The sequence below is a fragment of the Mytilus galloprovincialis genome, chromosome 1 (assembly GCF_965363235.1).
Source record: "Mytilus galloprovincialis chromosome 1, xbMytGall1.hap1.1, whole genome shotgun sequence".
NCBI classification, from domain to species: Eukaryota; Metazoa; Mollusca; class Bivalvia; order Mytilida; family Mytilidae; genus Mytilus; species Mytilus galloprovincialis.
This window is the reverse complement of record NC_134838.1, coordinates 121,704,940-121,720,578: the sequence shown is the minus strand read 5'-3', so window position 1 is coordinate 121,720,578 and position 15,639 is coordinate 121,704,940. Positions and strand designations below refer to the sequence as shown.

Below are 15,639 nucleotides of genomic sequence, written 5' to 3'. Positions count from 1 at the left end.
AGTTTGAAAAGAAGCCTATTGCACTGTGTACCTTGGGATACCAATCCTTCCTGTGTCTGATGGGTCTGCAAAGCTATAATGAATATCATATAATAGGTACAGTGACATGTGTAAGTGTCACAAAGACAACACTTAAAAAAGTTTTGTTTCATGAGATAATTCATCTTTAATCTAATAGCTAAAATTTTATTATTTTGGATTTTAGACTTATTTACTTTTTTATTATCATTTATATTCTTTTTTATAGAAAATTTCTTAAAGAGTCCAATACTTTATAAATTAAAAACATATGTTTACTTATTTATGCAAAAGTGTAATAACACAAGCTATCCATAAATGTGCCATAATGACCAGCAAATTTGCTTCAATTTGGTATAAATGTGTTTTCAAGTCAGCTTAAAGTAGACACTTACGATGGTTGATACTGTATTCCTGGTGGAGCATATGCATTCCTGGGTCTTGACTCAAGAAGGCCTTCAAACCCTGAATCTAATAATCCCCCTCCAGAGCCACCACCTCCTCCTCCTCCTCTACCTCGTCTCTGTGGACGTCCTCGCTCTCTTGGTGTATAGCCTCCTATTCCACCAAGGTCTAGATTTAAATCCTGTCCATTCCTTCCACCCCGAGGACTAAATGAATAATACAATAGATTTTAACCCCCTTTAATTTTAAATCTGTATACGACAGATACAATCTATTAAAATATATTGCCATAATAAAAAGACCAAGCAGTTTTTCTTCCATTGTCTGGTCTTGAGGCTCCAAAGTAAATCTTGGTATTTCAAGGCCTGTGTATTCTACTTTCTGTGTGTTAAGAATGGGTACCAGTATGCTAGCTTTTTAATTATCTCCATTGTATGATGCATAGTCAAAGATAGGCATAACCTTCAAACATGTTTAACTCAACAACATTCTCTGTGTGCCTATCACAAGTCAGGAGCCTGTAATTCAGTGGTTGTTTCATGTTTGTGATATTTTTTTTTTCTTAAATTGTTTTTTTTTATAAATTAGGCAGTTAGTTTTCTCAATTGAATTGTTTCATATTTTTAAATGTGGGGCCTTTTATAGCTGACTATACAGTATGTTTTTTTTTTGCATTGTTGAAGTTTATATGGTTGTCTGTAATTGCTTACATCCACTTCATTTGACCTTTGGTGGATAGTGAACTCATTGGCAATCATGCCACATATCCTTATTTTCATATATATTTAACACCCTTTTATATGAAAAGTTATTCATAGTATCAAATGTAAGATACACAGGTTTTCCCTTGATGGTTTCTTCCTGTATAGTGCAAATGACACCTTGCAAAAGGATAGGCCAGTGTACATGGTGTCTAACAGTTGAATAACAACTTTAAGTAGATACAATGACACTGAAAAACAAGGGCAAAGTGCTGTTAAATAGGCAGTAACTATTAGTAAATTTAAATCATTCTTAAAGGTTGAAAAAAATAAATTCTTAATCTAGACATTTTACATTTGTTCACAAATAATAATTTGAATGCAAAACAAGCTAACCTAAGATCAAATTTGGTATGATATGGTTGAACTTCAGGACTTCTAATTTGTCGTCTTGGGGTTATTTCAGGATTACCAAGGTTTCCAATTCTCCGTACTGTTTTTTCTGGGTCTAAGAATCCAGAAGCATCCACCCTTAAGTCTTCTACCTTCTCTCTATAACACAATGTACATATATCAACTATTTAATCTTTAATATTCTAAGCCTTCGAAATCATAACTAAGTTCTCTTATTTGTGGATTAAAATGTATGTGTTTGGGGACACATTGTTGAACTGTGGGTTTTATATTCAATAGATCAATCATAAATGAGGATTTGTAAAGTATAATGTGTGCTTTAAATGACCAGAAAATCCATGGCAGATGGTTCAATGTATTCCAGGAGATAACACACAACTTCTGATGTGTTTCAGACAATCTCTTTGTACTTATATTGTCTGTTCATATAAATTTATTACATTTGAGAAAACAGAGTAGTGTCATACTGTTTACCAATTTCTTTTTAGCCAAGTTATATTTTTAGACATAAGCTGAAAAAAAAACACCATTTCTAGTCATAAGTGTCCCATCATCTCTGAAAAGTCCTTCTTTTTGGTAAATGTTCTGTAATTTTTTTGTACTATAACAAGCAAAAGCAGACTATCATACTATATCATTAATTTTCATATAAAAATATTTTACTACTTTGTAGGAAAAAGAATTTTTGAATCCTTTTTAAAATCTTATCTGTTAATTTTTTCTTTTAAACCTTTCAAAGATAAATAAGTAACATGGTTATGATTTTAGTAGCTACATCAAAATAACAAGCAAAACTGGTAAAAATGTTAGAAGTTCATCAATTATAATAACTTTAACTCGTTAGAAAACTATTCAATTATGTTAATTTATGGTAATATTTTTTTTTAAATACACAAAAAGTTGTCATGTGACGTAAAAAAAACAACCTGTAATGACCAATTAATCTCTGGAGTAATAGAAAAAAAATAGTTTAGAGTTAAGGGTCTGGTATGGTTTGATATATTTCTAATCTAATTTTTACTTGTTACAGATAACTAATCTATTCAAGTTTTTGAGATAACAAAAAATCACTTAAAGTCAATAAATTCTTTAACTATAGTGTGACAATTTTGCCATGTATGATGTAGACTTACTTGTAGATATCATTTTGCTTATCTTTTTGCTTTTCAATGTTTCTTTTCAATAGTTTTTGACAAACATGCAAAAAGTGGATACAAACATCAGTTAGGGGCAATAACTTCAATTTAGTGAGACAATTTCTGCCATGATGACTGACATGCAATTTTTACCATGCTGAACATTCATGCAATTTTTATTGTGCTGAACATTCATGCTTTATTTTTCTGTTTCTCTATCTATTGTAATGTGTGCAAAAAGTGCAAAAAATATATAAATAAGAACTTGGAAATTTGTCTAAAAATTTCAGGGGTTTGTGCGATTTTCCTGAAAAATTCTGTTGGAAAAAGATCTTTACCTTCTGATATTGTTTATTCATGCCAGATCTTATTTCACTACTTCAGTTTTGAAGGTACAAGCCAAAAACTGCATTTTATCCAAGTGTTCCTTTTTTTAGAAACAGTAGGCTTGAAAAAAATCCCTGGATACTAAAGTTAAACAGGATACCCTAAGTAACATTCAGGTGAAGTTTGGTAACAATTGTCCAAGGTTGTTTTAGAGAAAAACATTTCTTTTACTGGAGTAAGTGCAGGAACCATGTTCAATTTCTCATGAAGAAAGCCCTATATCTCTGGAATTATTGAAATAACAAAAAAGAGCTAATTTGAAAGGACACAAACTAGAAATCATTTTAAAAAAATGGAAAGAAGCTCCTAATGTTGTATCAAAAATCAGCTCAAGCAAATTTGAGTTATCATAAGAATTGCTGACATATGGAAGAATGTATGGATGGACAGACTTCAGTTTACTATAATACATCTCATCTAAGATGTGTGTATAAAAAGCAGCCAGACAATTACATATATTGAAGCATATATAGGCAAAACCTGACTACTAAATAAGAGACTTACAAGTTACTTTTCATCAGGACAATTTTCAATTACTTTCCTACTGAGTGACACTATTTTTGTTGTGAAGTTAATAATAATAAAAAAATAGAAAAAAATTCAGGAGCATGCTTTTATATTTTTGAAGACCACCAAGTAATTATGAGCAACTTCTGGTTAACCAAGCTTTAAAATATGAAGATTGAGATCAGTTGCAATAGAAGTATATACAATTATAAGTAATGTTCATTGTACTTACAAATTCTTGTTTCTAAAAATAATTTATTTATTTCAGAAATGAACAATTTTTATATACCTTTGGCAAGAACCACTACAAATGGAGTATACTTAACTAGATTTGAAGGAGTCAAACCGTTCAATGAACTCCATAACAAATATTTTACAATATTTTAAGTGGAATTTGGAACAGTAGCTCTTGCCAATATGCCTCTTAAATTCTAATATACATAAATATGTAAGTCACAATATATTGGTTATCAGTTTAAAATGTATTGCACTGGTTCTTTGGGTTTCTATTCTACATACATTTTGTACTATTATTGTTCTAATGATATTAATGTTATGCTTATAATTAAGGATAATTCTATTTAAGGGAGTTCTAACTACTAACATAGGCTAACATTGCTTTTAACTAATCTATGTCTGAATTGTTGCTGTTCTCTTATTCTATGCGATCTGCGTTATATGTTCATCTGTATGAGCTTTGCATGATTCTATGTATTTCTACTGTCTAAACATTGTTTATAACTTTATATATAGCGGTAGGTTGGTTAAAATCTCCACAGAGCTTATGTTGTGATGTTGTATATGCTCTTCACTTTAAATAAAACTTTTATGCTTTATACTTTTATGTTTTATGTTTAATGCATTAATTATTATGCTTAACACATTATGTATTATGCTTAAAGCATTATGTATTATGCTTTATGTTTGGTTTTAGGCTGTATGCAATATGAAATGATCCTTTACATATAACCTCCAAGATATCATTCAACTTGATGTTATAGAAGAAATTGCCTTGTAATTTAGGAAGAGCAGACATTTGAAAACTAACCATTCAGAATGGTCTCTGGTGGCCCTGTTTTGTGGATGATTTAGAAAGAAACAAGAAAGTCTATATATCTATCCACTTTAGATGTTATCACTTACCTCCTTTTAGCAGCCAGAGTTTCTTTCATCTGTAGTTGTAATTCATCCCTGTATTTGTTCTGTTTCCTACGCTTGGCACTATCCCTCTCATTGCCACCTACAATTTAGATAAATATCTATAATTAAAAGCTGTACTATCACATTGAAATAGACATGAATGTAAGATAATATGTACAAAAGTATGTATGATAGTCAAAGATGAACAGATTTATTCTCAACATTAGGAATTGTCATTAACAGAGGGTCAATCTCTGGCAAAATATGATGTATCTTAAAGCACACATTATAAACCTACCTTCTTATGTTATGAACCTATATAACTCTGTAAACTATAAATATATAATATAAAATAAAAATCATGTTTCCTTGCTGTTTTAGATTTACTTCAGGGAAGCTGTTGAAACTGTAGTATGATACGATCTGTGTTTTATAACTATCAGCAAACTTTAGTATGACAAAGCCTGTGTTTGATATAACTTTTTATAGAAATTAATTGTAGTTAATGTCTACTGTATATGATATAGATATTTGTTACATTATTACATTGATATAAAGACTTTGTCAAATCAATCAGTCCCTACACCTGCAAATGCATTAAATGTAATTGTTTGAATTTTTTTTTATGTCATAAGAGCTAACCTTTATATTCCAAAAAGTGTTTTCTCACCATAATTAATCAATGTGCCTAGTGCAGAAAAAAACCAGCAGCACAGAACTTAAAGTTAAATGAGTCTGCAAACTAATCCTGGGTCATTTTGTACCCATGATCTTTTTTCTTCTAACTTTGAAACGGACAAGGGCTGAAAGTTCCATCATTATTTAGTTTGTTATCCAGATTTAAGAATAATGTATGTAAAACTTAAGACATATTTGTGCTTTTCTATTCTATTATGGAAATGTGAATGCTGTATCATTTATGGTATCATTTTTTTTTTAGGTTTTTCATAAGTTCCAAAAAACATAAGATTTAAATATTCTATGGAAAAAACAAACTCGAAAAGACTTATTTTTAAAACCATCAGATCTAATGAAAGTCACAAATTTAGGTACAGGTATCTAAATTTCAGTGAATAACTAAATAGATGCACAAACATGCTATCCGTAACCTGAACGTAGGTCAATTTTTAAAGTTCTAATAATAAAGAAAGCACATCATTAAAGAGTTCAAATATTCAGGATGGTAAAACAGGAAGATTGTTGGGATGGAATGAGAATTAATCCACTCACTGTTATGATGGAAACAAACTTTTTAAAATCGTTACTATAAAGACCAAACAATTTATTGGAAATGAATGGAAAACTTATGAAAGCATTATGAAACAAGAAGTAATTGTAACAGGATGCTGTTACGAAGTCTCCCAAACAAAGCTCCGATAACTCCCCATTCATATGGTCCCATGTTCATTTGATTTGATTTTTTGTCCCATACAAGAATATATACGGCTTACGAGTAGGGATCTCCACCATTTACAAGTTTTCAAACAGGAGGGGGTGGTGGTGACCCCCAGGGACTTTACCTACATTTCATTTGATTTGTTTTTTTGTCCCCTACAAGAAAATATATGGTTTAGGGGTGGGGATCTGGACCGTTTACAAGATAATAGTACATACTCAAATTGAACGGGGTGGGGGTGACCCCCAGGAACTTCCATCTAATTTGATGTGATTCGTTTTATTGTCCCATACAAGAATATATATGGTTTAGGGGTGGGGATCTGGACCGTTTTCAAACAAGAGGGGTTAGGGTGACCCCCTAGGGACTTCCCTTTTATTTCATTTGATTTGTTTTATTGTTCCCTACAAGAATATATATGGTTTAGGGGTGGGGATCTGGACCGTTTACAAGTTTTCAAACAAGAGGGGGTGGGGTGACCCCCTAGGGACTTCCCATTTATTTCATTTGATTTGTTTTATTGTCCCCTACAAGAATATATATGGTTTAGGGGTGGGGATCTGGACTGTTTACAAGATAATAGGACATTCTCAAATTGAACGGGGTGGGGGTGACCCCCAGGAACTTCCATCTAATTACATGTGATTTGTTTCATTGTCCCATACAAGAATATATATGGTTTAGGGGTGGGGATCTGGACCGTTTACAAAGTTTTCAAACAAGAGGGGGTGGGGTGACCCCCTAGGGACTTCCCTTTTATTTCATTTGATTTGTTTTATTGTCCCCTACAAGAATATATATGGTTTAGGGGTGGGGATCTGGACCGTTTACAAAGTTTTCAAACAAGAGGGGGTGGGGTAACCCCCTAGGGACTTCCCTTTTATTTCATTTGATTTGTTTTATTGTCCCCTACAAGAATATATATGGTTTAGGGGTGGGGATCTGGACCGTTTACAAGTTTTCCAACAAGAGGGGGTGGGGTGACCCCCTAGGGACTTCCCTTTTATTTCATTTGATTTGTTTTATTGTCCCCTACAAGAATATATATGGTTTAGGGGTGGGGATCTGGACTGTTTACAAGATAATAGCACATTCTCAAATTGAAGGGGGTGGGGATGACCCCCCAGGGCATCCCCCTATATTTCATGTGATTTATTTTATTGTCCTATAATCATTTCTGAAGACTGCATGTATCTATCACTTATAGTTTTCAAGTTATATTCATTTAAAAAAATTTGAAAATAAAATCCCATAGGGTTCTATAGTAAAACCCTCCCTGCTTTCTACCCCCCAAAACACCCCTTAATAGACCCCAATGCACAAACGAAAGATTGATGGCTCACCTAGACATATTAGTCTACCATTTTATGAAATCCTAAGTCAATCTGACAAGCGGTTTTGGAGAAACGCTGCGGACAAGTTCATTTTTTAAAGCGGCGGAAGAAAAAGAAGAAAAAGAAGAAGAATAATAAAAATAATAAGAACTGAGCAAAAACAACAAGTCTCCAAACTTTGTTTGGGAGACTTAATAAAAGCCTAATGCACCAAGGTCATCATTAAAATAAATGAATGGTAAAATTCATGCATATTTGAACTTAAAAGATATAAATCTTAACTACAAAACATAATACACAAACATAAATGGTTAAACAATGAAACCAATTAAATCATGAATACACATTTTTGTTGGGCACAAATGAAAAATCTATTTGAATGTAAGTTCACATTAATAGGCAATGGATTTCTTACTTCATTAGATATATACATATGTAGTTTTGATATGGTTTATTTCAGGGTTTTAATGAATCTATCATATAACCATAAAAGACACCCATTCAGAGGTGCTGAAATATTACATCACCAAACTAAGTGACACTAACGTTATATGCATTTTCATCACTTTTATTGTAGAAGCATCATTAGTTGCCAATGCCAAAAACAAGACTTTACTTGTTTACAATAATTCTCTAGCATTTTATTCCCCTGTAGCCACTTAAGCCAGCTGACTGCATAAAACCTAAAACCTTAACCCAGTGTGTGTCATTCCAAATGAATTTTTATCTAATCTAAATATCAATGAAAATATTTCTTATTTTTAGGGATTTTGATATAATAAAAAACATGTTTCATTTGAATTTATTTTCCTAGAGTGTGTTTGATTTGTCCTCTCACTTGTATTTATAAATCAACTAAAAACTGAGAGGAAGAAATAATCAAAGAATTTTAACATTGTTGTAAAGTTAAAGAAAGTTATAAATTGAAAAGACATGCTAATTAAGGGTATTCTCCTTTGCCATGCAGCCAAAACATCAAAAGAAAGGATATACCTGTAGAAAAGTATACATGATAAACAATAAATTAAAACTGAGATAAAATGGCACTGGTTCATTCTTGAAACCATGTGACATATATATATATTTCTAGAGAAATCATGTGACAAGTCTATAAATAGTGACAACATACCTCTGTCAGTACCTGTGAAGAAAATTATTCAAACATATATGTGTTCAGGGGTTCAAAATTAGATCACACACTACTACTTCCATGTTCTGTACAAACAAAAAGTAGCTTTCAAACTTGATTGTGTAAAAGAATTAATTTTGAGCCCCTAATATGATAATTATCAAGCTTAAGAGGATTTCATTTTTCATGGGTACTAATTTTATTGATTTCCTGATTATATGTGAACCATTAATTTCAAGAGATTTAAACTTATTTTTTATATAATACATGATGCATACAAAACTTGTCAAAATCACAATATCAAGTTTCCTCAAATTAACTTAATTGGTACCCACAAAAAACCTAAATCCACTGAGGCTCACTCTATCTGTAAATCTGAAAGGCAGACTTCAAAAAGCATACATCAATACATTTCTGAAAGTATGAAAAAGTAGTACAAAAAGGACACTTACAAATAAACATGACAAATTCTACTCAAAAGATTAATCTTTGACTTTTTGTTTAAGCTTCAATGTTTGCTTTGGAATGTTCAATTTTGATTAGGTTTTTTTAAGGCACTGAGTTGGATTGTCTGTGTATTTTTTTTTGGTCACCAATTGTCAATTGAAATTGAATTCCAGAAAAATACAGAAAAACAAAAGAGACTTTGTTTTTTTGTTGTATTTTTGTATCGATAACAGATCTAGAATTAACCTTATTTCCAACATTTTAACAAGCCTTTCAGTGATTGAAAGATTGACAGTGTATTTGTCTTTTGATGAAGAATTTATATTGATCCATAGATGTCTAGTATTTTGTTGGGTTGCTGTCTTATTAATGAATACCTCATATCTCTTTCATTCATACCTATACCTACTACATAATATGTCTCTAAAGCTTTTTTTTACTTATTCATTCAATACTTCTTCAAATAATTATTTGTATATGTACAGCAAAAAATTGTACTAATAATGAATGCATAAATTTTATTAGTCAATTAAAATCACAACTGTTACTATGCAACTAACTTAAGTAAAAGTGACATAAACATCTCTCTATTGATGTTGTATATAAAAGTACTGTCAAAGTTATAAACATAAATACAATTTGAAAAGTCTATTATGTATATGTATTTAAATTGTGTTAGATATGAGAACACCTCTATCGCATGCAGTGTTTAAACACTATTTACCTTAAGTTTAAATTTCAATAGGAATAATGAAACATGAAAAGGAAGAATATGTTAGATCTTCACTCAAAAATGTGATGTTATTGATGAAACTGAGCAATCCTCAACTCTTAAGAGTGGTAAATCTATGTAACTTCTTATTATTTCTTCTCTGTTCACCATATATTTCTTTGATTTAATATTTCTTAATTTATTTTTTTATCATATAAACATCCTTATTTTTCATTTTTTTGTTTATTGCGAAAAAATTAGACCTAAGTTTCTATCATGTTCAACAAAACAATTTTTTTATCTTATTTTGGATGTTTTGAGTCAATTCTTTGTATTGTGATATACTTTTTTATTGACATTTATTATTTAATCATTAGCATTGTAATTTTATATAACATATTTCTCTTTGGTTTGATTATTTTAATCTGACTTAAACAAGTAAGGCAATCTATAACAAGATTAATCCTGGGCACTGTGCCATTCTAATAAAATTCTTATCTGATCTTAATATCTTTAAATATATTTGTCTTTTTGTTTACACAAAGACTCATTGAGGTCTTATACCTTTTCTTATTGGGATATTCATGACTTTAAGCTTTATTACCAAAACCCTTACAATTTAAAATGTTGAAATATCATGTAATACTGATCTTTTTTTGGTCCGTGATATAATATATAGAACTTAAACCTCATGGTTTTAAGAAAAGTATAAAAATAGCTTTTAACAATGTCCAAGTCCCTAAAACCTTATCTTACTAATCTGTTCTGTTAAAGTGATTAAACAAATCTTTTATATATCTTAACAAGAAGAGTGGCAATTATTTTCTTATTGAAGAACATTTAAAAAAAACACCGAGAAACAACAACATATTTTTACTTTCTTCAGAACATGTAATAACTCCAAGCAAATATCAACCATAATATAAGAAACTTACCGACTGGCAATGTGGCATAGTACGAAGTTGCCATTTCTGAAGACGGTGGTTCCTCCCTCGGTGGAGGACCTCTTGGTACGGCTTGCGGTTGTTGCTGTAATTATAACAATCACTGTGTCACTTGTATTACATCCATTTTTAATATTCCAAATTAATTAAGTTACTCCTCAAGGTTTGAATTGAATAATTATAATATAAGAACACTAATTCCTCTATAACAAAAACTTTACTTTTTGTGTAAGTAATTTAGAACAAGATATATATCCAAATAAACCTCTTCAAAACAATTACTAATGGAGTTCTCTGTTCAACTATTTCCTTTAAGATATGCACACCACTATGTATGTTTCTTATAAATCAGATTTAAAGGTACACCTATATACCTTTATTTACCTATTCATGTTCCTATTATGGTAACCTAGAATTATACTATAACAGTAAATATACAAATATCTGACCCTATTTAAATCAAGATTGATTCTGTAAAGAAAACTTAATGAACTGTGACGATATATGATCTTTAAAAAGTATATTTAAATAACACTGCATCTCATTCATTACAGTGTATATTATTTCTTTATATAGTCACCACTTGGTTTAATTTCTAAGGCTTCAAAATATGTGTGCAAGAAGTGAAAGCAGAAAGTGAAAGGGTAAATAACACTGAATATATTGCATGTTTAACAGTTAAATAAGTAATTTGAATATGACGTTATGAATTGGATGTACATTTTAGTGACGTGATAACTAAGTAACAAATCTGATAAATATTGACCCATGCGTGACATGTTAATTAAAAGTAATAATTCTTTGATGAGATAATGGTAGTGGTTTCTCTGGAGAATGTGAATTGTTATTAATTATTTAGAACTATGGATTTTCTCTAAATAACGTTGTCCTTTGTTGCTGTGGTTCATAAGTGTTTCTTAATAATCTTTTTTTTTATGGAGACTAAACTGTTGGTTTTCCTGTTTGAATGGTTTTAAACTAGTAATCTTTAGCTTGCTGTTTGGTGTGAGCCAAAGGCTCTGTGTTGAAGGCCATGCTTAGACCTTTAATGGTTTACTTTTACAAATTGTGACTTGGATGACAAGTTGTCTTTATTGGCACTCATACCACATCTTTTTATATCTATGCTTATGGCAAAAAGATAAAATTCCTAAACCTAAAATGGTTATCACACCACATCTCCTTATCTTTATATCAACATTATTTTCACTCTGTGTGTGTAACAATATGTGTAAATTATATTTTAGGTAACTTTTACTCCCATCCAAGTTGTTTACCTGTATACAGTTCTGTGTCCAAAAAACTAAATTCTATTGAGTATATCTAATCTGATTTCTTGGTACATTTTTAATGTTTTAACTGAGTTCACTATTTGTATTGATGCCTAGGGACATGTAAGTAATGACTGGAGTGGTATTGATAAATCATTAAACAGAAGATCAAACTGATACAACAGTACTAACACATAAATAAATAATTCAAAGCACACAAGAGACTACCGCGGTGAAATAGTGAGACAAACAACTTTCATTAAGTGTAACATATACTGTGAAGTCATTATTTCCATGGGCCCAACAATATAGTTTTGCAAGGGCTGTATTTCCTGGACTTTTTATTGTTGGACAATTTCAAAATACAATCCACTTAGGATTTTTTTCATTACGTTTTAACACTTAATTTGTGGTTAACAAAATATACTTGATATTTCATTATCCAACACCCCCCCCCCCCCCCTCCCCACCAAAAAAAAATATAATAAATTAAAAATGAAAGCACAGTATATATTATTATATTTTGAGAGAACAAGGCAAGATAAAGGTGCAGGGAATATTTCTTAAATATTGGACAGAGACTGATCATAGTAAGCAATACAAATTTATTTGCCTTTTACATAATGTAGGCAGGCTGCTTTTGATTAAACCATGTAAATCTTGTAAATATTTCTTTCCCAATTATTTTATGACAAGGTGCAATGAGAGGAAAGTTGTCTTAAATACATCAGATCTACTACACATAAGCAAATAAACAAATACTTGGAAATGCAGGACCAAAATAGTTGATCTTTGTTCAGGTCCCCATTTCAATTCTCAATTTTATCAATTCTTGATTTCATCAATTCTTGTTAATCATAATAAATTTATATTTTACATGTTAACTTTTGATATATTGCTAAAAACATGTATCTGTGCTCATATTTCAAGATTCTCTTGATTAAAAAGAACCAATTATTGAAAGGAAAAGATATCGTGACCTCTAGCTTATGCTGTTTTTTGTTCAATGGTTTTTAATAAAAATGTCTTTTTTTTTGTATGAAGTACTTTTATCATTAAATAAAAGAGGTGCAGGTCTTATTTTGAATAATTTCATGTCTGTTAACTTTTCAACCACTTATAATATCAGAAGGATAACTTCAGATTTTGTTAGGTCTGATGCCATATTTTCACTGTTTAGTAGGATTTGTGTTGCTTCTTGCAATGCCATTTGCATTGAGGAGCAGAGAAACAAGAGTGCACACGCTGAAATGTCTCGCCTTCTATACTAATCATTGATATTATGTTGATAGTCCTAAGTATAAAGCTAAGCTTTATTAGAACTGTCAAATAAACTTAACATTTACCAAGATAACTAAACAAAGACCAATGAACCTTGAAAATGAGGTCAAGGTCAGATGACCCATGCCAGGCAGACATGTACAGCTAACAATGCTTCTATACAACCTATATAGTTGACCCATTACTTATAGTTTAAGAAAAATAGACCAAACACAAAAACTTAACACTGTGTAATGAACCGTGAAAATGAGGTCACGGTCAAATAAAACCTGCGCGACTGACATAAAGATCATAAAATATTTCTATACACCAAATATAGTTGACCTATGGCATATAGTATTAGATAAAAAGACCAAAACTCAAAAACTTAACTTTGACCACTGAACCTAAAAATGAGGTCAAGGTCACATGACATCTGCCCGCTAGACATGTACACCTTACAATCATTCCATACAACAAATATAGTAGACCTATTGCATATAGTATGAGAAAAACAGACCAAAACACAAAAATTTAACTATAACCACTGAACCATGAAAATGAGGTCAAGGTCAGATGACACCTGCCAGTTGGACATGTACACCTTACAGTCCTTCCATACACTGAATATACTAGCCCTATTGCTTATAGTATCTGAGATATGGACTTGACCACCAAAACTTAACCTTGTTCACTGATCCATGAAATGAGGTCGAGGTCAAGTGAAAACTGTCTGACAGACATGAGGACCTTACAAGGTACGCACATATCAAATATAGTTATCCTATTACTTATGATAAGAGAGAATTCAACATTAGAAAAAATATGAACTTTTTTTTCAAGTGGTCACTGAACCATGAAAATGAGGTCAAGGACATTGGACATGTGACTGACGGAAAATTCGTAACATGAAGCATCTATATACAAAGTATGAAGCATCCAGGTCTTCCACCTTCTAAAATATAAAAGCTTTTAAGAAGTGAGCTAACGCCGCCGCCGCCGGATCACTATCCCTATGTCGAGCTTTCTGCAACAGAAGTTGCAGGCTCAACAATGACTGATTCGCTCAAGGTCAAAATTTTATATCTGAGTGCAGTTTTTCATGCTGCTTTTAATCTTGTGAGCTAGCATATAATAAAACCTGACTATGCAGGTCATTCAATTTTATTGTACAAAGGATATTAATGTTTTTTAAAATGGTCTTAGTTTTCTCGTTTGAATTGTTTTACATTGTCTTATTGGGGCCTTTTATAGCTGACTGCGGTATGGGCTTTGTTCATTGTTGAAGGCTGTATGGTGACCTATAGTTGTTAATGTCTGTGTCATTTTGGTTTTTTGTGGATAGTTTTCTCATTGGCAATCATACTACATCTTCTTTTTTATATTGTCCTTAAAAAGTTTGCCCACCGATGTTAAGGTTTGATTACTGTGGATTCATTTATTTTTGTGGGTGCCAATTTTCGTTGATTGATGAAAACTTGCATTTTCGTGGATATTTGATTTCGTGGTTTTCCAAAGTATACATTTAATCAAACAGCAAATTTGCAATTTCGTTGAACATTTAAATTCGTGAATTCCCTGTACTCACGAAATCGTTGAAAATTGGTATCCAACAAATAATAATGAATCCACAGTATGTTTAACATAATTTAAAACTAAGACACTTTGGGTAATTCACATTTACTGGTATATTTGATTTCAATAACCCAGATTTTGTTTTTTAATTATCAGATTACTTTCTGATAGTTTTGAATGTCTTTACAGGATAGTACTGTAAAAAAATTCAGAAAATTATTCGAGGACAAACATAAGAGAGAAATATGCTTAAAACAAAAACATATGGAAGTTAAAAGTAGATTTATGAACACATCTTACCAGCCACTGTGATGAATATTAAAGTAAAAATGTGAGATATGAACTTCAAAGAATCTTAACAGAATATATCAACACATTCTACACTATGGTAGATAAAAAACTTTTTTCAGATTTGATACCAGTTCTAATGTTAAAAAATTCATTCATTTCATGGCATACAATTCATTTTTTGTGAAAAAGAAGATTTTCATCTGCCTTCAGAGTGAATAGTGAATATACATTTATAGAGATTCAAACCAGTTTATGGTCTAGCCAATCTTACAAAAAGGAAACAAGATTTCACACAAACTTTAAAAATAAGAACGTGTTTCAGCCTATATATGTCTTATATTATCCTTGATATCTTTAACTTTGTCATATATGTAGGACTCTAACGTGCGATGGGGAGGCTAAAGTGCGATGGTCACGCTAAAGTGTGATGGTTTATGCTAAAGTGTGATGCCTCCATATGCTAAAGTGCGATGATCCGCAAAAGTATACCATAAGAAACGTAGTATGATAATGACGTTTACAGTCGTTTACACAAACAAAAAATGAACACGCCGCAAGATAAATTACAAACA

General features: G+C 31.2%; 1 protein-coding gene across 10 annotated transcripts in view; it reads right to left on the bottom strand.

Moving 5' to 3' along the window:
• Window positions 1-15,639, bottom strand: part of LOC143055932 (centrosome and spindle pole associated protein 1-like) — a 68,956-nt gene that overhangs the window by 23,338 nt on the left and 29,979 nt on the right. For 7 of the 10 annotated variants that reach the window (XM_076229004.1, XM_076229050.1, XM_076229011.1 and 4 more), the window contains 7 exons: window positions 10,662-10,755; window positions 8,568-8,579; window positions 4,712-4,808; window positions 3,801-3,812; window positions 1,521-1,676; window positions 414-629; window positions 32-73 (listed from right to left, as the gene is read on the bottom strand). In XM_076229004.1, the coding sequence (XP_076085119.1) occupies window positions 32-73; window positions 414-629; window positions 1,521-1,676; window positions 3,801-3,812; window positions 4,712-4,808; window positions 8,568-8,579; window positions 10,662-10,755 (629 nt within the window). The remainder of the gene's footprint in view (window positions 1-31; window positions 74-413; window positions 630-1,520; window positions 1,677-3,800; window positions 3,813-4,711; window positions 4,809-8,567; window positions 8,580-10,661; window positions 10,756-15,639) is intronic. The other 3 variants (XM_076228989.1, XM_076228996.1, XM_076229056.1) reach the window with 3 other exon arrangements.